The 24,298-nt window shown below is 45.9% G+C and overlaps 1 protein-coding gene across 5 annotated transcripts in view; it reads right to left on the bottom strand.

The window, feature by feature from the left end:
• Positions 1-3,583, bottom strand: part of OLFML2B (olfactomedin like 2B) — a 45,228-nt gene extending 41,645 nt beyond the window's left edge. For 3 of the 5 annotated variants that reach the window (XM_043450862.1, XM_043450870.1, XM_043450896.1), the window contains exons 1-2: positions 2,899-3,580; positions 218-481 (exon numbers count right to left, since the gene is read on the bottom strand). In XM_043450862.1, coding sequence (XP_043306797.1) covers positions 218-481; positions 2,899-3,072 — 438 coding nt within the window. In that variant the 5' untranslated portion in view covers positions 3,073-3,580. Of the gene's footprint in view, positions 1-217; positions 482-2,898 lie in introns of all 5 variants that reach the window. The other 2 variants (XM_043450878.1, XM_043450888.1) reach the window with 2 other exon arrangements.
• Positions 3,584-24,298: the final 20,715 nt, after the last annotated feature.

Genomic DNA, 24,298 nt, shown 5'->3' with positions numbered 1-24,298 from the left:
GCATCACCCTTAGACGTTAGAGTTGCAAATGACCAGTCTGTCAGTTCATCAGCTCCGGATCCACACGCAACACTCTCCGGCCCGGAGCCTGACCTCCTTTAAAGGCTAAAACAGGGCCCACTTACTCCAAGGCCTTGATCCCCAGCAAAAACCTTGTCAGACTCATGGGTCCCTAAGGCACTCTCTCACCCAGGCATCACCCTCCACCAGGTCCTACCTTCAAGTCCCGGCTGTCTGCCTCCCGAAGCTTCTGGAGCCTGAAGTCTCCCTCACAGGGATTGAGGGCGGAGGGAGGTGCAACACAGGCACACTTGCAGGACGAGCCCGAGGTGATGGTTTCCACTGTGTAGAAGTCTTCCTTCCTGGAGGTCCCCGCGTTGACCCGCTGGCAGGCATCTCGGCCCAGGGGTCGCACTACACACTTGCACTGGCAGTCCGAGCCTTCAGACACGGCCTTGACTTTGTCATAGTCTCCCAGCAACTAGACAAAGAGAGAGAGACCAGGTTGGGGCTGTGCAAACGCCAGCATCAGTCAGGGTCCTGAAAAAAGGCTCTACATTTACTTTGTCAGATACCCTGCTAGCCAGAGATCTCCGATAACTCTGGTGTGGAGTTGAAGGGGTCATCGCAACACAATTTGTTGACTCTAGCATTTCCTGGAAGGCACTCTGAGTTCATCTCTCTTTACTTATTTTGGAAAGCAGTGTATTTCTCAGGGAGCCTTAGTCTTTTATCACTTAAGGGAAAAAAACAAATAAGCTCCATCATTCTTCCAATAGTACTTGCCTTAGCTAGAATCCAGATTTAGACTGAAAAGGGAAAGGAGAAGGGATTGATGGAGGGATTGGAAAACTGACATTCCAATTTCAAGACTACTGGCTTCTGTTCCCCTTCATTCATTCACCATTTATGGAGTGCCACCTTGGGACTGAGCTTGGTGCTATGAGAGGTAAAGCAATGAATGGGCCAGAGAGCCTGCTCTCAAGAGCATACTGTGCAAGAGGTCTATAAGTTACGAACACACCAAGCAGAGAGTGATAAGTACCCCGGATGTGGGAGTCCAGTGGGAGCACAAACAGAAGGCCACAGAGTGTGGCTTCTAGAAGGAAGTGGTATCTGATCTGGTCTCAAAGGATGAGTTAGATTTGGAAAAAAACTGGGAGGAGAGAGACCGATGCAGATGTCAGTAGGTTCACTCAGCCCAAGGGTTCATTTGGCTCCTAGAATAGCTTCTGCACCCAAACCCCAGGCCAAAGCCAGGAAAGCAAATTGGCAGCACTCGCTGCCTCCACAGTGCTAAACATTTCCTTCTGAGTGCTTGCCCAGGCAGGAAAACACGCAATGGCAGGCTTGCTGGAACCACAATCCTAGGCACTTGTTGGGGACAAGGCTCCTCCCCAGCTCCTCTGCAAGACATCCTATATCCCCAGGGTCACGGCTCCCTCTGTGGGCACAGGGAACGGTTCCCTTCCTTTGACTAATGACCCTGGCAGGCAAGCTCTGAGCTTGTTGGAGTGGATATGTTCCTGGGATGCAGTTGGGGGAAAGAAGTCTTGTAACGTTTTTCTTGCAAAGGTTGGGTTTCTTCTAATACCAATATTTGTGATAGGACTGTTGTCAAAGGCAGAATGGATCAGTGGAAGACAGAGTTGTAGTTCAAGATGACTTAAGTGGCCGGTCTTTACGGGCCGATGGAAAATCATAGCTGTCTGCTCTCTGAAACTCTGCTTAGATTCCTATATAGCCCTACTCAGAGACTCTGGGTGAATTCCTTCCTTTCAGGAGGCTCAAGTTTCAGGAAAGTTTTTGTTGATGGTCCTCCAGAGCCCCGGTGTGATGGATTTTTAAGTCTTTTTGATTTAGGGGTCAGTGCGAGGTTATGGATGAGTATAGGGCATGTATTAGCATAATTTTTAAAGGAAGGGTGAGGTGACTAGTGTTTGATAAAGGCCAAAGTGGAGCCGATCATTCTTTCTACAGGAAGGAGTCAAGGACCCCAGTCCAAGGGCTTAGTAGAGGCAGAGGCAGCACTATAGAGATCCTTTTTCAGCCATGCCTCCTCCTTAGGATTAAGGTGACAGCCAACGCACAACGTCCTGGAAAGCACGAAATAAACAGTCTAGAGAGAACTCTTTTTTCACTGTCATGAGATCAGGGCTGAAGATGGTCAGAGGCCCTGGCTCTACCCATCTCTAGGGCCCTTTAGTGTTTCAAGCCTCATGGTCCTTATCTATAGAACGGGAGTAAGCACGCGTGAGGATTGAGTCAAATTAAACAAGTGAAAGCTCTTTGCAAAAGGACGTGTTACAGATCCTGTCCCTAGCAGCTGTCACTCCCCGCTCCGACACCATCTGCCAGAGCTGAGTGGAGCTGCATTTCCACTTCATCTCCCCAGTGTGAGGGGGGCACTTGTCCTCCTTTTGGGGCTCACCTCATGTTCATCACACTTGCTGCTGCTGTTTCCTCCCTGGGCGGCTCACTCAGTGTCATGAAATATCTCCCTGTGGGTTACACCATCTGCCTTCCGTCCAACATGCCCGCCTGTTTGCACATTCCAGTTCTGACAAACAGCCACACAGACAAGACATGGCCATACTTTCCACAACCCTTGAACCCAAAGGTTTTGACATTTTTTTCTTTCTTCTCAGGGAGTTGTGAGGTGTCTCCCCTTCCTTCTCCTCTCCTTTTTCCTGATTCTGTAACCTTCAAAGACCCTGTGACTTTGAGAGCAGGGCCCATGTCTCTCCAGTTAAGAAAATGTTCTGATACATGAAAAGCAAAAGCCCTCCCCTTCGGTAATGGAGGCACCAACAGCTGCCTGCGAACGCTTCAGCAGGACCGTCTTAAGGCTCCGACCGCCACTGGGGCAAACGGAGCGTGCGGGGCCTCGCCGCCTACCTGGGATAAGACGTTCTCCTGGTTGTCTGCTTCGTTCTGCAGAGTCTCGTCCTCTGTGGGCGCCACCGTCTGCGCGGCTGGGGGCTCGGTCGTCCCGGTGGGGGGAGAGCTGTACCCCCAGCCCAGAGTCGTAACCAGAGCGAAGCCGAGAACTAGCAGCAAAGGCTTGGCCATGAGGAAGGCGACCGGAGGGAGCTCGGCCCCTTGGAAGAGCGGCTGGGGGCCGGTGCGGAGGGTGGGGGGCCGGGTATCTCAGCAAGGAGTGAGGCGAGAGGGTGTCTCGGCTGGAGCCCCAGAGGGACTGCTCTAGAGCTGGCCGCGGCCGGGCAGGGCAGGAATGTGCGCCCCAGAGACCCTGGTCATCTCCTTCCCGACGCGATCGGCCGGCAGACAGTGGGGCGCAGCGCAGGAGGAGGTGACAAGGAAGGTGGAGGTGGCAAGGCGAGCGCGTCGTCCTCCGCAGAGGGCTCAGGTGGAAGGAAAGGGTCCGGGCGGATGCGGGCGGGGCGGTGCGCGCCGGGGCGGGCGGCGGGAAGCCTGGGGGCGCACCCGGGCCCTGTGGGAGTGCGGGGCCGGCAGCGGCGGCGGGGGCGAGGGCTGCTGGGCCAGGGCGCCGCGGAGCGCTGGCGCGGAGGGAGGGCGGAGCCTCTATTGTGCCGGGCCGCGGGGATGCAGCCAGTTACCGCGCGGAGGAGGAGGAGGACCGGGAAGCGCCCTGGGCTCGGGCGGCGGGGAGACCAGCCGACCCCGCCCCCGACTCGACCTCAGCTGCTGCTCACGCCCTCCAGGGGTGACGTCGGAAGGGCGCCTCTTTCATCTGACCGCAAATGGGACAGAAGTTACCCTGAGCCGGGTCCCTGAAGTTCGGGGATCCCTTGTGCCCATGCTCTCCGAGAGGAGCGAGTTTCCTTTGGTTGGCAGGTAGGCACCGAGAGCTCTCCCCAAGCGCGAGCCGGCATAGATGGATCCTCAGCACCCCCTTCTATTGCACCTGGAGGACAGAAGGAACATTTGCTCTTGGATGTTTCTTTTCCCTCACGACTCTGGAAAGACACTTGGCAGCTTTGAACTTGGCGCCACTGGTCGTTTTCTTGCCTGCCACAGCTTTAGAACCTGGTAATACCTCCACCCAGAGGATAACTACTGAACTCCCTGCAGGAGTGTCCTCAGTTCAGTTCAGTCGCTCAGTCATGTCCGACTCTTTGCGACCCCATGAACCGCAGCACGCCAGGCCTCCCTGTCCATCACCAACTCCCGGAGTTTACCCAAACTCATGTCCATTGAGTCGGTGATGCCATCTAGCCATCTCATCCTCTGTCGTCCCCTTCTCCCCCCGCCCTTAATCCCTCCCAGCATCAGGGTCTTTTCAAATGAGTCAGCTCTTTGCATCAGGTGGCCTAAGTACTGGAGTTTCAGCTTCAACATCAGTCCTTCCAATGAACACCCAGGACTGATCTCCTTTAGGATGGATTGGTTGGATCTCCTCGCAGTCCAAGGGACTCTCAAGAGTCTTCTCCAACACCACAGTTCAAAAGCATCAATTCTTCAGCGCTCAGCCTTCTTTATAGTCCAACTCTCACATCCATACATGAGTACTGGAAAAACCATAGCCAAGTTGTGTAATTCTTAAAGACTAAGAATAGTTTTTTCAGTAAATCTCTGACAGTCTGTGGGTGGAGGCCAGGGTGGGGGGATGGGGAGGGGGGACCTACTATCAGAGATGCAGTTGATTGTCCAAGGGGACAACTCTTACTGTCTTCGTGGTTTAGGACAATTGTCAGGATCTCTGTCACTAGATGATCTCTTAGAAGATGTCCACCCTCAACAGTGTGCAACTGTGTTACAGTATGCCTTAATTAGGTTCCGTTTTATAAACCAACTGTGAAGATTAACAGTGTCTGAATTAAAGGAAAGGCACTGCACCTTCTGAGACAACTGTGGAAATGCAAAACAGAGCCAGACCCCTTAGAAGATGTGAAAAGTGTCACGCGTCTTTGGGAAATTCCAACACCTTGCCTTTTATAGTAAGGGGAAAGGGTCCTCATAATCTAAAAAATAAGCTATGAAATTTCAGCTCATATAAATAATGATAGTTGACAGAAACACAGAGTTTTGCCAAGAGAATGCACTGGTCATAGCAAACACTGTCTTCTAAGAGCACAAGAGAAGACTCTACACACGGACATCACCAGATGGTCAGTACTGAAATCAGATTGATTATATTCTTTGCTGCCGAAGATGGGGAAGATCAGCAAAAATAAGACCGGGAGCTGACTGTGGCTCAGATCATGAACTCCTTATTGCAAAATTCAGACTTAAATTGAAAAAGTAGGGAAAACCACTAGACCATTCAGGTATGACCTAAATCAAATGCCTTATAATTATACAGTAGAACAGACAAAAAGATAAAAGGGGATTAGATCTGATAGACAGAGTGCCTGAAGAATGATGGACAGAGGTGCATGACATTTAGTGGAGGCAGTGATCAAGACCATCCCCAAAAAAAGAAATGCAAAAAGGTAAAATGGTTGTCTGAGGAGGCCTTAAAAATAGCTGTGAAAAGAAGAGAAGTGAAAAGCAAAGGAGAAAAGGAAAGATATACCCATTTGAATGCAGAGTTCCAAAGAAGAGTAAGGAGAAAAGAAAGCCCTCTTCAGTGATCAATGCAAAGAAATAGAGGAAAACGATAGACTGGGAAAGACTAGAGATCTTTTCAAGAAAATTAGAGATACTAAGGGAACATTTCATGCAAAGATGGGCATAATAAAGGACAGAAATGGTGTGGACATAACAGAAGCAGAAGATATTAAGAAGAGGTAGCAAGAATACACAGAAGAACTATATGAAAAAAAAAAGATCTTCACGACCCAGATAACCATGATGGTGTGATCACTCACCTAGAGCCAGACATCCTGGAGTATGAAGTCAAGTGAGGCTTAGGAAGCATCACTATGAACAAAGCTAGTGGAGGTGATGGATTTCCAGTTGAGCTATTTCAAATCCTAAAAGATGATGCCATGAAAGTGCTGCACTCAATATGCCAGCAAATTTGGAAAACTCAGCAGGGACCACAGGACAGGAAAAGGTCAGTTTTCATTCCAGTCCCAAAGAAAGTCAATGCCAAAGAATGTTCAAACTACTGCACAATTGCAGTCATTTCACATGCCAGCAAAGTCATGTTCAAAATTTTCCAAGCAAGGCTTCAACAGAAGACTTGAAATTCCAGATGTACATGAACCAAGAACTTCCAGATGTTCAAGCTGGATTTAGAAAAGGCAGAGGAATCAGAGATCAAATTGCCAATGTCTAAACATCCAATGAATCATAGAAAAAGCAAAAGATTTCCAGAAAAACATCTGCTTCATTGACTACACCAAAGCCTTTGACTGTGTGGATCACAACAAACTGTGGAAAATTCTTAAAGAGATGGGACTACCAAACCACCTGACCTGCCTCCTGAGAAATTCAAATGCAGGTCAAGAAGCAACAGTTAAAACCACACCTAGAACAATGGACTGGTTCCAAATTGGGTAAGGAGTATGTCAAGGCTGTATGTTGTCACCCTGCTTATTTAACTTATATGCAGAGTACATCATGCGAAATGCTGGGCTGGATGAAGTATAAGCAGGAATCAAGATTGCTGGGAGAAATATCAATAACCTCAGAAAGGCAGATGACACCACCCTTATGGCAGAAAGTTAAGAGGAACTAAAGAACCTCTTGATGAAAGTGAAAGAAAAGAGTGAAAATGCTGGCTTAAAACTCAAAATTCAAAAAAGGAAGATCATGGCATCTGGTCCCATCAATCGCTTCATGGCAAATAGACGGGGAAATAGTGGAAACAGTGGCATAGGCTCCCAAATCACTGCAGGTGGTGACTGCAGCCATGAAATTAAAAGGCACTTGCTCCTTGGAAGAAGAGCTATCACCAATCTAGACAGCATATTAAAAAGCAGAGACATCACTTTGCTGACAAAGATGTGTCTAGTCAAAACTATGGTTTTTCCTGTAGTCATGTATGGATGTGCGAGTTGAACCATAAAGAAAGCTGAGCGCTGAAGAACTGATGGTTTTGAACTGTGGTGTTGGAGAAGACTCTTGAGAGTCCCTTGGACTGCAAGGAAATCAAACCAGTCAATCCTAAAGGAAATAAGGTCTGATGCTGAAGCTGAAGCTCCTTGGCCATGTGATGTGAATAACTGACTAGCTGGAAAAGCACCTGATGCTGGGAAAGATTGAAAGCAGGAGAAGGGGATGAATGAGGATGAGATGGTTGGATGGCATCACCAACTCAATGCACATGAGTTTGAGCAGGCTCCAGGTGTTGGTGGTGAACAGGGAAGCCTGGCATGCTGCATCCATGGGGTTGCAAAGAGTTGGACACGACTGAGTGACTGAACTAAACTGAACTGAGTATCTTTTAGGTTATAAACACTACAGGGTATTAATATAACTTAATAGTTTTTCAAAACCCAGTTTATGGGCAACAATTCAAGATTCTAGTTATCTGGACTTGTGGAAGTATCTCACAGAGAATATTAAAGCTATCAGATCTTTTTTCAAAACTAGATGGAAGTAAACAACTATAAAATATAGTTTTAAAATTCAATTAAAATAAGTGTTGAATGTTGGCTAAGTATAGGACAATTTGCTAGATATTTAATTGAAACAAGAGATAGTCCACGTTTTCCTGAAGAAGTGGACCAGGAGTAAGGAGGTAAGCAGAACAAGTATTCAAGTTGTCAGGCAGAGTAAGAGCATATCCCAAGGAGCTTAAAGAAGGATTAGGTCACTTCAAGTTGAAAGGTCAGTATTTCATGAAAAGGTGACAGGTAGATGGCTGGGAGGATGGCAAGGTCTCAGCAAGGCAGTAAGATATAGGCAAGATGAGAGGAGCCATTCTGGGCAAAGCCATCAGCCTGAATGTGCATATTCAGATCTAAGACTAATGCTCACTTCTCAGGGAAGACTTCCTAACTCCATCTCCAGCTTACTTCCTCTTATATGCCCCCACAGTACCATAGTATCTGGTTTCCCAGGTGGCGCAGTAGTAAAGAACCCAGCTGCAAGTGCAGGAGACACAGGAGACATGGGTTTGATCCCTGGTCAGGGAGATCCCCTGGAGTAGAAAATGACAACCACTGCAGTATTTTTGCCTAGAAAATTCCATGGACAGAGGGGCCTGGCAGGCTATAGTCCATGGGATCAAAAAGAGCTGGACACAGCTGAGCAGCACATACACACGGTACCATGTATCTTTTCTTCATAGAATTATGGGAATTACATTTTTATACTTTTTTGTGAGTTGTTTCAGTTGTGCCTGTCTTTACCACTAGGCTGTAAACTCCATGACGGCAAGCTTTTGTCTGGTTTTGTTCACCATTACATTCTCAGAGGCTTCCCTTGTAGCGATTCTTGGGTCAGGAAGATCTCCTGGAGGAGAAAATGACAACCCACTCCAGTATTCTGGCCTGGAGAATCCCATGGACAGAGGAGCCTGGCAGGCTACAGTCCCTGGGGTTGCAAGAGTCAGATATGACTTAGCAACTAAACCACCACCATATTATCAGAGTTTAGCTAGTACCTGGAAGGAAGTAGACACTCAATTAAATTGGTTGAATGAATGGACTATAAATAGTCCAGTTGGATGTACTCCTAGTTACCTTCATAAATATCATTTTTGTACCTATTAGCATGCATTTGGCTGCAAGGAACATGTTATCAACAATGGCTTAATCAAATTCTCATTTATTTTTCTCCCACTCTAAAAGACGGGAGGTTGACTGTTTGAAAGATGGTTTAATGGCTCAATGATATCATCAAGGACCCAAGCTCTTTCATTTCCCACTCCATTATTCTTTGGGCTTTTAAAAGATTTTTTTGTTTGACCTAATTGTAATTGGCTTAAGTCAGTTCCATATATCCCTTGACCATTCTCTTTTGCTAGACATTCAACTTCCCAATCTCTCTTGCAGTTCAGTTCAGTTCAGTCGCTCAGTCGTGTCCGACTCTTTGCGACCCCATGAATCGCAGTACTCCAGGCCTCCCTGTCCATCACCAACTCCCGGAGTTTACTCAAACTCATGTCCATCAAGTCGGTGATGCCATCCAGCCATCTCATCTTCTGTCATCCCCTTCTCCTCCTGCCCCCAATCTTTTGGGTCTTTTCCAATGAGTCAACTCTTCGCATGAGGTTGCTGCTGCTGCTGCTGCTAAGTCGCTTCACTCATGTCCGACTCTGTTCGACCCTATAGACAGCAGCCCACCAGGCTCCCCCATCCCTGGGATTCTCCAGGCAAGAACACTGGAGTGGGTTGCCATTTCCTTCTCCAATGAGTGAAAGTGAAAAGTGAAAGTGAAATCACTCAGTTGTGTCCAACTCAGCGACCCCATGGACTGCAGCCTACCAGGCTCCTCCGTCCATGGGATTTTCCAGGCAAGAGCACTGGAGTGGGGTGCCATTGCCTTCTCCCTCGCATGAGGTTAGGGGTAGCTAAATGATTCAATTCTTGCTAATAGAATAAAATAAGTCTGCAGAGTTTTTACAGAAGATATTTTACTTCCTGATAAAAGAAACAAATAGGAGGGAGGAGCTTTCCAGTGTCACCCTTCCCGCACTTTGTCTTTGACTGTGGTCATGGCCCCTGGAGCTGTGGCAGCCCTTTCATAACCATGAGTCCTTTCTGCTATGCTGAACTGAAATATTCCTCCTTTTAAAGTCCACTTTTAAATCATTTTAAAGTTCAAGCCTATGGTTCTAATACAGCATATGTCTTAGCTTTCCTTTCACTTAAAGATAGAATGTCTCTTCCAAGTCTCTTTCTCAAGCGAACTAAACCCACTTTTTTTACCTTTTGTCTCCTTTTTATTCACCTGCTTCTCAGACCACATAACCTTCTAGACCTTCTATTATTCTGGTTATTTTTTTTCTCTAGAAAACCTCCAGTTTGAGTATCTGTTAGAGCATGTTGAAAGTATTTTCTCTATTTTTCTGGGCACTGTTGTTTGATTAATACAGCCCAAGATTGCCTTAGTTTTTTCAGTAGTTACATCACACCAATGATTCATATTGATCTATTTTTTAAGTGTAGTTTTTCCTGTTACTTTTTAGCGTGAATTTTATACTTGTTTTCCCCATTCTGTGCTTTCCAGCTGAGTTCTTTTTATTTTTTTCTTAACCCAAGTGTAAGCCTTTACATTTTTTCCCACTGAATATCATGATGGTTTTGGTCCATCTTTTCATTCTGTTGAAATCTTGCCCTTTTTGCTCTTGTCCCAGTTTGGGATAATTTCCAAATTCAATAAGCGTAGTTTCTATCTTAATGCAGATCACTAATTTGAAAAAATCATAATTATTCATATTCTAGAGCCCTACGCATAATAGGAAAGTCTGTCCTTATTGATATTAGCATTTTGTTAATTACTTAGGCAGTCAGAGCCATTGATGCTTAGGCCACATGTTTTCATCATGTCTAAAAGCATTTCCAGACACACTTTTGTCACCTACCTTTCAGAAATCCAGATATACTGTAGCATACTCCCACCTGCCAGGAAGATAACCTGATCTGAAGATCCTGAGATGAGCTGGGTTTGGCTTTAGAGCATCCAAGTTGACATAAACTCTGTGAAACCTTTGGTAAATGCCTAAAGATTCCACTTCGCTTAATCGTCAGCATATTCATGTAAAATCAGTACTGGTCTACCTGTTTACAGATGAAGTCTCTGAGGCACCTAGACAATGAGCTGTGTGACGGCCGCCCTGTACTGAGTGTCATTTGATGTTAAAAAAACAAACACTCAGCTATGTAGGATCATCCCCTGGTGCAAACGAGGAAACAGCTTCAAAGAGGGACATACTTACTGTGGAAATGTTCAAAGAAGAGCATCCCAGAAAGTCCTGAGCATGCCACTTGAGCAACCTGAGACTCAGAACCTTTATAGGTTTTGGCCAGTTGGCAGGCTGTGGGTCTCTGGGACTCCCTCAGATGTTGCATCCACCAGGCCTCCCCAGCCAAGTTTGCTACTGGCAAGAGCATCTGTTTTCCAGTTTACCTGGGAGCCTCCTGGCTTTGCTCTAAAATGCCTGTCTGTTGAAAACCAAGGCTTCGTTTGCCAGGTGGGGCTGGGTTGGCTAGAAATGACCTGCCACCTTAGTGTGTAATTTAGAGAATGCACCTGCCCCACAGCATCAGAATCAAAGAGCAGGGGCAAAATCCCACGAGCCACATCATTCTGCCATCTCACTTCCCTGGCTCATTGTAGGGTGGGAGCCTGGCCAGGGAACTGCCATAAAATGCTGGAAAAGGATGATGGAAAGCATGGCCGAAAATGAGGTCTTTTTCCCCTGTTCTCTCTGCTTTGCTGTTTGCTTCTTATTTTGCCTTTGATCTTCTAGGTTTTCTCTCTCTTTTAGTTCAGTTTAACTCATTTATTGAATATATATTATGAGCCGGGTGCTCCATGGCCTGCTGAACACAAAAGATGAAAAAGACAAAACCTCTGCCTTTATGAGCTCATGTTATAAAGATTACGTGTCATCCTGGGGAGGCATACAAAAGAGCTTTTTTCCCTCTGAAAGTATTTAGTAAAAACAAAATTGTTCGTCACTGCAAGAGAGCTGGGCAGTGAGGAGTCATTAAAAGATTTGGGCCAGGAGAATGGCCATGGTCGGATTAGATGACTCACTCATGTGGTGACGAGTCGAAAGCAGAGGGAAAGACAATACAATTAACTACAGTTCTCTGCTGGCAGACCTCCTGGCCTCCTGGGTCGGCTCTGCCCAAGCCGGAGTCCTGTACCGGATAGGCCATTGCTCTGATTTAGAGGGAAGCTCCCCTGCCCTCTATGACTTGTAGTGACCCAAGGAGGGATAGGTAGGCAGAGGCCCTTTGCCCTACCAAAGAAGTTACCATGACTGCTCCATGGCAGAGCTGCAGGAGATATCATCCCCATCATAGCTCACATGAGTGGAGCCCTCCAAAATAGTGTAGGCACAGCCCACAGCACCAAACACTGTCCTGGGACAGGCCAGAAGCACTGCATAGAGCCTGTGGCTTCTACACAGCGTTTTCTCCCTCCCCCTCTCTCATCCCTCCCCCCCTCTTCCTCCCTCCTCTCCCACTGCCTCGCTCCTGGTTCCAGGAGGCCTCCATGCTTACAAGCAGAGAGCAGATGGGCACACATTATGTACTTGTGGTGTGCTTTTTCAAGACATTCACATGCCTCCCCTATCTTTTCACTGATAGCCCTTTAATAAGTTCTGCCTTCAGAGATGAGTCATTATGCATACATACTTCTGGTAGAGGCAATGAGTTGCCTGGAATCTATACCAGGGAATAGATAAACAACTGATAACAGATTTTGCTAGGGAAGCAGCAGTGGGAGAACATTGCAAAGTCCGAAGGACACATTACTGGGCAGTCACAGAGATGAGAATGTGGAGAAAGGCAAGGCCTGGTCCATGCTCTACCACCTAGGCTATAAGTGAGGTGTAGGGATTCATTCTTGATCATGAGAGGTGCATAGGAGTTGGTTCGGTGAAGACTGGGAGAGGGCCCTCCAGGTAGAAACCAGAAACGACAAAACTGTGGTGAGTTATTGGGAAGTGCAGCAAAGCTGGAGCATGGGTTACAGTGGGCCAAAGAGAAGGGGAGGCAACATGGGCGAGAAGGCAGGGCCACATCATACCGCGCCCGTGCACTGCGCTGGGAGTTTGGATTTGGAACCAAAGGCTCTGGAGAGACTCCAAAATTGCTGTAAGCAAGGGAGTGCAATAATTAAACTTGAGTTCTGGTTGATGGTCCTGGCAGTAGAATGGATTGGAGGCTCAGACTGAAGTAGGTAGACCTGTTTGGAAGTATGAGATGGAAAGGTGCTGATAAAGGCAATGGGATAGAGAGAAAGGGGTGGGTAGGAGATATTACAGAATGAGGCAGAAAGAATAGGAGTCAGTAAACCTCTAGATATGGGGAGAGAGTAAGGCGAAAGTATTCTGGACTAAGAATTCCTGGTTGTAAGTAACAAGATAACTTTATCCAGATTAATCAAAGAAAAGGGGTGAGGGAGAGGGTTTTATTATAAGGATATAGGATTGATTCACAGAACCTGAAGGCCGCAGTGCCTCTTGAGTCATCAAGGACTTCTCCATACAACAGACAGAAGGTGTCCAGGCCACAGTTGTTTGAAGAGAGAGTGAGGCTTTCTTCTTCTCAGGGTCAATTCCAAATGCCCAGGAAAGGGACTCTGATGCAACACGGGTCAGGTGCCCAGTCCTGAGCTGATTACCTAAGGTGCATATGGAGGGGGTCAGGTCACTGTGGAGAAATGGGAAGGAGGGCAAGTCCCAGGGAAGGGCTAACAGACCAGACAAATGGACAAGTATCCACTATATTCTAGCCCATGGTTGGCTGGCTCTGTCTTCCCTCTGCTTCCAAGATGCACTTACTTAACGTAAATTAATCTTCTTAGAGAAAAGCAAAAATGTCTCCCCAGAAAGAGACAACCCAAATGACGATCTCGGAATGACAGCTCTTCCGTATGTCCAGGAAGGTATCTGTCCAGGTGATGTCTTTCCCAGAGCAGCTTGAATCTGATCCAGATGTGACTTACCACCCCACAGGCACCAGATTCAACCATAGTTTAACCTGCTTTCTGTATATAGATCTCAGCTCAGTGTAGACATTTCACTTGGTGGTATAGCCACTGAAAATATGTGATACATATATTTGTTCTTCAGGACACTCTCTCCTGTTCACTGGGGTGCATGAATGTCATTTAATTTTAGCCTTGTCAGGCAGCCTGGAGCCGTAGGGGAGCCTGGACTTCAGGTTAGACAGATGGTCCATGGAACCCTGGAGTTCCCACACTTACTATGGCATTTGGGAAAGTCAGTTCACCTCCATGGATCTCTGTCTCCTCCTTCTCACCTGGGAGTCATGTAAACATCCCCCTCTGATTACTAGGTGCTCACCATGTGTTCTTTTTTGACTCTGGTGGGAATGAACTCCAACCCCAATTCTAAGGCTAAAATCATGAGGTATACAAAGGTCACAGAAAACTTAATGAAAGGGTGAGTCTTAGATGTGGCATCAACAGGAAAGTCAGACACTGAAGCAAAGGTGAAGGTTTACCTGTAAGCAGGAGAAATGATTCTAGTCGGAGCTTTGTGGTGGCTTTAGAGCCACAGACCTGGGCTCCAGTCTTAATCCTGCCACCTTTCTGGTGGTTGGTTTTGGGCAAGTTTTTCTCTTCTGAGCCTTAGTTTTCTAACCATTGCTACATTGTTGTGGAGATTAGAGATGTATAAAAGTGCGTGACATAGCTTGCCACTTCCACAAATATTTGTTGAATGAATGATAAAATAATAACTCTTTATTAAATAGAGATATTGTTATCCTGTTTCTTTTTTATTATACATCAGTTGATATAAATTTATCAGTTCAAATGCATGTGCTTAAAAACTTAACTTTAGCACACGATCATGGTGTTGTTTCGAGGCTAAGTCATGTCCAACTTGTTGCAACCTCGTGGACTATAGCCTGCTAAGCTCCTCTGTCCATGGGATTTCCCAGGCAAGAACACTAGAGTGGTTTGCCATTTCCTTCTCCGTTATTCTGTTCCTGACTCACTATGTGAACTTAGTAGAAACTCTCTCTGTGCCTCAGTTCACTTATCTAAAAACAGAAACTACCATTTTCTGTTCTTTGTTCCTTCCATGTGGTGATTGTGACTTACATACACAGGTTTTTCCTTTTGGGGGATTTGCTCGTTGCAGGGACTAAACTTGAACAAGATAACTTTCTAAAGCTTAAGCAGTTCTTGAGGTGTTTGGAGCCAGCCGCCTGCCCCTTGCTTTTGTTGGCAGGATAGCCCAGGCACATCCAGCAGCTGCAGCTGCCCAGGCAGATACCATGTCCAGTGGGGGCAGAGGGGTGGGGCGGAGGTGGGCAAGGCGGGGGCTTGTCTTGGAGCACATCCAGCATTGCCCAGAGCAAGATGGTGACTAGAGCAAGGCTGCCACAAGCATGCCTGGCCCGACAGAGTCCTGAGTGAAAACCAAGGGCCGCCTCACTCCACACAGGAGGAAACCCTGCTATGCACTCTGAAAGCCAACTCCCTCATCCAGAGAGAAAGACACCAGAACTAGCAGCATCATGGCCGACACAGAGTGGTATCATCCTAGAGTTCCATTTTCTGCTTTCTCCAGCTTTCTCCCCCCTCCTCTAAAATTACTTTGTTTCTTTCAAAAAACCCAATCCAAGTTCATTCCAGCTAATCTTTGGATCTTCCCTCATGCCCGCATCTTTCTCAGCCTGCCTTCAGCTCATTGATATTGCTCTGTTTTCCTCTTATCCCTCCTTCTTCCCTTCTTGAAAGGAAAAAACATTCAGAGATCTGTTACCTGAAAGTGATAACTGTGGTTCCTAAAAAACCACATGCTGTTGAAGTTTTCCATTCCTTCACAGAAGGTTTTCAGTGTCTGCACTTCACTGCTCACAGACCTAGAATGGTATGTCCAGTAACATACTGCTTTTGTATAACTCCAGGAGGACTGACTATACAGTGTAAATAGTGTCCTGAGGGGTGCTGAAACCTAATATGGCCAGGTGCAAGTATCTCATTTCATCACCACAACTGTCCTGCAATGGAGGTGTTTTGAACCCGCAGGCTACAGGTGAGGAAAATGAAGCAGAGAGATTGACTAATATGCCCAAGAACAAAAATACACAATTTATTAATGTGTGTATTAATTAATTAATGTGTGTAATAAATAGCTTTGATTTCAGGTTCAGGTCTATCTAACTCCAAGCTCATGCTGTTAACTACACCCCATCCTACAGTTAACTTTTGAAACCCAACTTTGTCTCCTCACCCACATACCATCTCCCCTCCTGGAATTCCATACTTAAGGGTCTCCAATCACTTAGGGGCAAAGGAGCATGTCTATGGAAAAAGAACCGACTACAGAAGTGGTGGACGGTGAGACATCCCATCTAGGAGACCCAGCGTCTAGTCACAGTGCTGCCTCTCCAGCTGTGTGTGTGAAACTCGGAAAGTCCTGGGTTTTAGTCTTGTCTATTTTTCAAGAGAATTGATTGGAAATCAAGAGTGATTTCCAAGGTGGTCCCTTTCAGCCTTAACATTCGAAAGTCTTCAGCCCAAGCAGTTGATTTACTGATACTTCTTTACTGTGTTGTAAACACAGTTGGCTTGAATGTAGCTACCCACACAAAAAAATTGTTTTGTTTCTCTAAGGCCATTAGTCACTCTAGATAGTGTTGAATACTTGAGTTATGAGAAGGGTAGATACACAGATATCCCATGTTTTTCACGGCACTTTGCTTAACACTTGTGTCTCCTGGGTTTCCTTAAATTGAAGCTTGGTGATTGCATAACCATTGTATGATCATGCCCAGTCCACATCTGAAGACAGGCAGGAGAGGAGGGAGGAATATCAGGGCTGCCCCAGGCGTGCTGCCAGGAATTTGACTGGTCTGGTCAGGAGTGATGGATCACTCTCTGTAGAGCATGTGTCCTGGCCCAGGAAGCAGGAGAAGTGGTCTGGTTCCAGCTGGGCTCACTCTGGGATGGGGACAAATTAAGCAGTGAGTGCCACTGGCAAAGCTCATTAGCAATTCCCAAGAAATAAAAGTAGAACCCAGATAATAAAATAAAGTCTAACAGTTTTCTTTTCTTTTCTTTTGTGCTTAGTCTGGTTTACTTGGTCATAGGGCACCACGTGTGGAGTCCTTGCACCCAGCACTTCAGACTGCAGTTCCTAGTGGGAAGGGGCTGCACCTCACACTTCAGCTCAGGGGCGATGTGCATAAACACCGCACAACTCAGTTCACGATGGTGATGGCAGGACCTGTGCAGAGACACTGCGCCTGGAGCAATGCAGTCTGGAGTGATGACCAGCAAGAACTCCATTCCCCTCCCCTCCCCACTGTTAAGAACCCTATAAAGCGGTTCCACCAAAGGACTTTTGGAGAGAGCATGTACTTTGAAGCAGGAGCTCCCTCCTCTCCATTCTTTGGTCAGAGACCAAACCTCCTCTGTTCCTGAACTTAACTCTGCCTCTTTCTATTGTCTCAAAGGACACCTGGCATAAGGCCCGTTGTTAGAAACAGACACAAGAGGGTCAGTAACAAAATTTCAGCAGCCACAACGGTATGGACCATGGCCTTTTCAGCTGCATTTATCCACTAGGTTCCAGTGGGACGACGGTGGAGGCTTTCAAGTTTTGCATGAGGATCACTGATTCAAGTCTTTGAGTTCCCTGTGACAGGGGATCCAGAGCAAGTCTGTCCAGCAACCTGAACCTGGGAGTGGTGTGCACACTGCCGTAGCTCCAGAATCATCTGGACTATGCCTGCTTGAGACGATCACCCTGTGGCATCATTAGGGATTAGAGACTGAAATTCACACGTCTGCCCACTGCCTCTGGCTAGCCTTCTGCAGTGCTGGACGCCCCATGGACAGTGGGGGCCTGGGGGTGAGAGAGAGCCAAGGCTGTCTTGTCCACTCTCTTGCTAGTAGCACTGTCCTCTTGACCCCTGGACAGGGCAGGAGCAACCACACCAGGACTTCTTGTCCTCCTCACTGGCTCCAGGAGTCAGTGGTAGCATTCTTTATAGTCACTTTCAAAATTGGTGAATTTTAATATTGAAGATGGAAGAAAAAAGCAACATTTTTATCATATTAAGCTTTAGTATTTCAAGAAAGGTTTAAAAAGCAGCTGAAATGCAAACAAAACAAAACAAAACTGTGCTGTGTGTGGAGAAGGTGCTCTAACTGATTTAATGTGTCAAAAGTGGTTTTTGTGGCTTCATCCTGGAGATTTCTCGCTGGATGATGTTCCATGGTTGGGTAGACAGTTGAAGTTGATAGTGATCAAATAAAGACATTAATTGAGAATAATCAATATTATACCACGTGGGAGATAGCTGACATACTGAAAATATCCAGATTATTTACACCAACTTAGTTGTGTTCATCACTTTGATGTTTGGGTTCTACGTAAGTAAGTGAAAAAACCTTCTTGATTATATTTCCACATGTGACTCTCTACTTAAACATAACAAAAATCTTCCACTTTTAAAACAAATTATGATGAGTGATGAAACGTGGATACTGTATGATAATGTGGAATGTAAGAGATTAAGGGGCAAGTGAAAATGAACCACCATCAAAGACCAGTCTTCATCCAAAGAAGGTGATGTTGCATATATGGTGGGATTGGAAGGGAATCCTCTATTATGAGCTCCTCCTGGAAAACCAAACAATTAATTCCCAAAGGTACCGCTCTCAATTAGACTAACTGAAAGCAGCACTCGCTGAAAAGTGTTCAGAATTAGTCAACAGAAAACACGTCATCTTCCATCAGGATGGTGAAGGATCACATGTTTCTTTGATGACCAGGCAAAAATTATTACAGCTTGGCTGGGAAGTTCTGATTCATCCCCTGTATTCACAAGACACTGCACTTTCAGATATCCATTTATTTTGGTCTTTATGAAATTTCCTTAAGGGAAAAATTCAATTCCCTGAAAGACTATAAACAGCAGCTGGGACAGTTCTTTGCTGAAAAAGAGGAAAAAGTTTTGGAAAGATGGAATTATGAAGTTGCCTGGAAAATGGCAGAAGGTAGTGAAACAAAACAATAAATACATTGGTCAATAAAGTTATTGGTGAAAATGAAAAAATGTGTCTTTTAGTTTTACTTTAAAAACTGAAGGAACTTTTTGGCCAATCCAATATAAGTGGTTAGTTAAGGGGACAGTAACACCTGGCATGAAAAATATAATCAGTTCAATAGTTGGAACCTTCTCCATCTGTATAGTGAACATCCCCAACACCAGACCTCCCAGAAGGCCCCAGATATAAGGTCCATTCAGAGCAGAGGGACATATCCTTGGGAAGACTGGTAGATTGATTTCACTGTCATGCCAAGAGTATGGGCAATTTCAGGTATCTTTTAGAGCTAGTAGACATGTTTTCTGGGTGGATAGAAGCATTACTAAAAGAATAATCTCTAGGCACACTTCTAGGATCCCTACAAAGCAATCATTGTCCAGCATTTGTGTCTCAAGTAACAAAGGGATAACGAGTGCCCAGGGCATAAAAAGGGACCTTACACTCAGTTTGGAGATCTCAATTGTCAGGGAAAGTAGAAAGATCCAATCAGACCTCAGAAATGGCCCTTAGCAAAACCATGTATGGAGACTCAGGAAATTATTAAATTGCTTCCAATTGCCCTGCTCCACAGGCAGTTAGCCCCAAGGGATAAGTTCAAGTTAAGTTCATTTGAACTCTTATATGTAGACCCAGGCCTGAAGAAGAGAAAACTTAACCCCCTTGAAATGGAACAACTCATGTATGCCCCCCAGGTAGGAGAAACCATGAAAGTCCTCACAGACTATGGTACCAGGTGATGCCTGCACCCACTGACCTGGCCCTCCATTGCTTCTGGTCAGGAGACTGGGTGTATCTGAAAACCTAGAAAACGGCAGCTTGCAAGATCAGTTCAGTCCCAAGGGGAATGAACCCCACTTGGTGATCCCAAGCAAGAAGTTGAGCTCTTCTGCCTTGAAGTTTCAGGGGTCACTCCATGGGGCCATCACATGGCAGTGAAGTGGCCCCGGAGCCACAGCCTCTGGAGAAAACACCTGGAGCAAGAGACCCTCTTGGTTCCTCATGTGACCCTCTCTCTGACCTGGCAAAGGCCATTAACAATCCCCAGAAAATAAAAACAGAATCCGGGTGATAACGTCTAACCCATTTTTCCTTTCCTTTTGTGCTTAGTTTGGTTTCACAGCTCATAGAGGGCTGGCCACATGAGACTGGCCACACGGGCTGGCACTTCAGACTAGGGTTCCCAGTACCTAATGACTGCGCCTGGCACCAGAACTCTGGGGTCCTGTGCAGAGATAATGCGCCTGGCACCGCCGTCTCATCAGGGAGCACCACGCCTGCTCCCACCCTCTGTCCTGTGAGAACTCCTCCCCCTCCTCGTTGACAGCAGCCCCAGCAGACCCATCAGAAAGTGTGGACTCCACAGGGCAAGCTCACAACTCTCCATTCTCTGGTCAAAGAGTAAAGCTTTTCTTTGCTTCTCAACTGAATTAAGTCTTGTTCTGTTGGCTTGAATGATATGGGGCACAAGGACCCTTGTTGAAGTCCCAACTTGAGAGGTCAGTAACAATTGCAGCATTCACGATAGAACTGATTCTTCGTGGCTTTACGCGTACTGTCACTAATTTTCAAAGCATTGCTAGGAGACAGGTATAGTTTTCTCCACTTTATGGATTAGAAACTCAGAAAGTGTACATAATATAACCAAAGTCACAGATGATGGATTGGAACTTGGGCTTATTTATTCAGAACCAGTGAGACATTCCTCATTTGTGGAATGAAGCACTGAACCACTGCTTACTGGCATGTGACATCCATACTGTTGGGGGCACTTGAAAATATTTCAGGTGGTGCCCAGTTAGTCACTTCAGACTAGGGTTCCTAGCATCTAATGACTGCTCCGGGCACCGGAACTCTGGGACCCTGTGCAGAGATAATGTCCATGGCGCTGCCATCTGCTCGGGGAGCAACACGCCTGCACCCACCTTCTGGTGGTGCAGAGCATCACACACATAAAACTTGCTATTTCTTAAATATTGCTTAGTGTTAAGTGTTAATCGCTGAGTCCTGTCTGACTCTTTGCTACCCCATGGACTGTAGCCCACCAGGCCCCTCTCCATGGGGATTCTCTAGGCAAGAATACTGGAGTTGGTTGCCATTTCCTCCTCCAGGGGATCTTCCCAACCTAGGGATCGAAGCAGGGTCTCCTGGAATGCAGGTGGATTCTTTACCATCTGAGCCACCAGGGAAGCCCATAATTGCTTAGGAAGAAGCCAAATTTAAAAATGAGTTGATTTAAGGTCCAAAGGGTTAAGTCAGTTGAGGTGATGTGGCAAAGATTGTGAAGTTGGGAACTTCACAAATGCCTGAGGTTTGGGGACTGATGAATCAGATAATGTGCTGCACTGGTTCCATAAGGACAGAGCAGAACCATGGCCTCCCTGAGCCTTTGGAACTGAGCCTCCAATGCCTGGGCCTATGGATCCCTCTGAATGGAGAGAAACAAATTGTGTATACAGAAGATTTAATAGGCCAAGTCTCAATTATCCCACTTCTAATGCCTACCCCACCTCCACAATCCTGTCTCCTATACATCCAAGACTTCACTGTTAGAAATCTCAACATACTCCTTGAGTGAGAAGCTTAAGGTGTAAGTTGCAAAGTGATTGGCTGTGGATGTATTTAATTAGACCAGCACAGTGATTGTTTTTTATTTCTGAATTTGAATGTCTTTAGGGAGGACATACTCTAGTTTTAGCACATTTCACTTCACATAACATTAACCTTCTTAACTCTAGGTCACCGAGGCATATGAGGCTGTGACCATTGGTTTAAAGTCTTATCTTTCCCAAGGTCAAAATCCTTAAAGGCCCAAAGGACTGGTTCTTCAATGGTGGGATTTCAGAGCATCGCCTTCCCAAGGAGCTGTCAACTGTGTATGTTTGTAATACACCGTGAGTCTCCAATGCATGTGGAGTTTCTGTACCCTTCTTGCGGGAGGGGAAGTCAGGACAGGAGCCCGAGCCAGTGGATGGCAATCATCACAGCTTTTTATGGCCCTTTGGTACCACAGTGGCCTCTTTGCGATTTTCAGACTAGGAGTAGAGTGACACCTGGTGTCTTGTGTCATTCTTTACACCCCGCAGTTCCCAGCATAAGTCTCCCTCCCCGAACCATTTCTCTTCCTCCCCTTTATTCCCCTGTTTGGGTGCAGACAGCCTGGTATCAGGTTGAAAACTTCTCAGTCATCACCAATAATTTCTTTTTTGTCTCCTCCACCCCTCATCCTACCCACTGCCAGTGTCTTGCAATTTGACTTGCGTTGGTTTTACATGTCTCGCCCCTTCTTGTTATTGCCTCTTTTTGGCTCATAAATTCATCTCTCTCAGTGTAATAACTTTCTCAGAGTTCTCAACTACATATCACTGCCTGATTAACATTCTTAAAGTACAATTCCATCGGATCACTCCCCTGCACTACTGGTTTCCCACAACCTGCAGAACAAAGCCTAATACTTCCGACTGTTCATGACTTGGCCCCTGGCTACCCTTCTGTCATTTTCTGCTATTCCTGTGTTCTTGAGTAATGTTCCAGACTTTCTGCAGCTTATGTCACTGCTTCCCCCTACATGAATCACTCTTTCAAGAGGGCTGGTTATAAAGAGAAGTATAGAGATAGAGCAAAAGGTAAAAAAGATGATCAGAGAAGGGGTTTTATTCTGATAAACAGCAATGACTTGAACATGATTTAAGGCAGAGATTAAAGAATTCATTGTGGGGGAGGTAAAAGATATATACTGGCACTCTCTGAAAACCATCTGTGGACCAGAGACTTGACTCTGTTTTACAGGAAATAATTAATTTCAGTCCTTTCAGCAACATTACAAAGTAGGCACCATTGCTGCTCCCATTGTACAGATAGGGACACTGAGGCCCAGAGAAGACGTGGATTCATGTAAGAGCCAGAAGGAAGTAGAGTTGAGATTTGAACCCAGGCTGTTCAACTCCCAGTGTGCTCTCTTACTTCATATAAGAGAAAGGGGATAACATCAGAGTCCCGTAAGAGGTAGAAGGAGGAATAATTCGGCTTGGAGTCGGGTGGTCATCCATCAGCCTTACACAGAAAAGAAACACCTCTTCCCTGAGCTAGGAGAAAGGGAACACCTTTTCCTTGAGCTAGGAGAAATGAGGATGGTGGAGTTAGACCCATAGATTGAGGAAAGAAGTTGGAAATAGTCTTGCCAAGAGTTCTCTGTTGAGAATTAGGGGGAGGGGTGGTGGAAGGAGCTTGAGGAGAGTAGGGAGAGTCTAAAATAGTTGCTGTGGGGAATGAAAGAGGAACTGTGAGGACCTGGAGTCCACCTTGCTTCAGTGATTTATAAGGCCTCAGCCGCACACGGTGCACATTCTCTGGTCTATACCAAGTCTAGGTACCACTCAAACATTGTCTCCTTCACTAAACTTTCGCTGATCCTTCTAGCCAGATGTGAACTTTCCCATATTAATTTTATCTCTTTTGTATGGTCCTTCTAGTAATAAACCTGGGGTTATAGTTAGATTTGTACATTTCTGTCTTCCTAGACTGAAGGTTTTCTAATGACAAGAATGATGTCATACTAGCTTTCTTTCCCTCACCAAGGCCTGAGCTTCTTGGTGGCACTAGGGGTAAAGAACTTACCTGCCAGTGCAGGACACGTAAGAGATACTGATTTGATCCTGGGTCAGAAAGATCCCTTGGAGAAGGCCATGGCAACCCATTTCAGTGTTCTCGCCTGGAGAATCCCATGGACAGAGGAGGCTGGTGGGCTATGGTCCAAAGGGTCGCAAAGAGTCGGACACGACTGAAGTGACTTAGCACGCAAGCATGCACAACAAGGCCAAGTATATTCCATTGTATCATGGTTGCTAGTTAAATGCTTGCTCACTTATTGCTTGACTATTTATCTCCAGATGAGACTACCTCTTTCCTTTATCCTTTATTTTTCTTCCTTTATTACTTTCTCAGTTCTTTCTGTCTGTGTCCCAGAACCTATCTTTTAGCTGCTTCTATTTTTTCTTCTCTGTTTACACTCTTGGAGGCTCTGCTTGCACTCTAGTTAGCACTGCCTGGCTGATCTAGGTTCTCTTGAGGCTAATTGAACAGGACAATTCTAGGATAAATGAAGACCCTGTAACAAGAGTAGATGCTAGTGTCGTAGTCATCTGTCACTCCTTGCCTATATCACTGTACTTCTTATAGATGTCGGGAAGCCTTGATAATAGGATGGAGCCAAAATGGATAAAAAGAAGAATCTTTTTTTTTGGCTGCACCACATCTTGCAGGATCCTAGTTCCCCAATCAGGGACTGAACTTGTGCACCTACAGTGGAAACATGGCAACCCTAACGACTGGACTTCTGGAAATTCCTCCCAAAGAAGAATATTCACCTACTGCAGACAGAAAGGATATTTAACTTATGCTACCCAATAGCATAGAAAAAGCAAAAGAGTTACAGAAAAACATCTACTTCTGCTTTATTGACTACGCCAAAGCCTTTGACTGTGTGGATCACAACAAACTGTGGACAATTCTTAAAGAGATGGGAATACCAGACTACCTGACCTGCCTCCTGAGAAACCTATATGCAGGTCAGGAAGCAAGAGTTAGAACTGGACATGGAACAACAGACTGGTTCCAAATCAGGAAGGAAGTATGTCAAGGCTGCATATTGTCACCCTGCTTATTTAACTTATATGCAGAGTATATCATGAGAAACGCTGGACTGGAT

This window comes from Cervus canadensis, chromosome 2, assembly GCF_019320065.1.
Source record: "Cervus canadensis isolate Bull #8, Minnesota chromosome 2, ASM1932006v1, whole genome shotgun sequence".
In the NCBI taxonomy this organism is placed as follows: Eukaryota; Metazoa; Chordata; class Mammalia; order Artiodactyla; family Cervidae; genus Cervus; species Cervus canadensis.
This window is presented reverse-complemented; position numbering and strand designations above follow the sequence as displayed.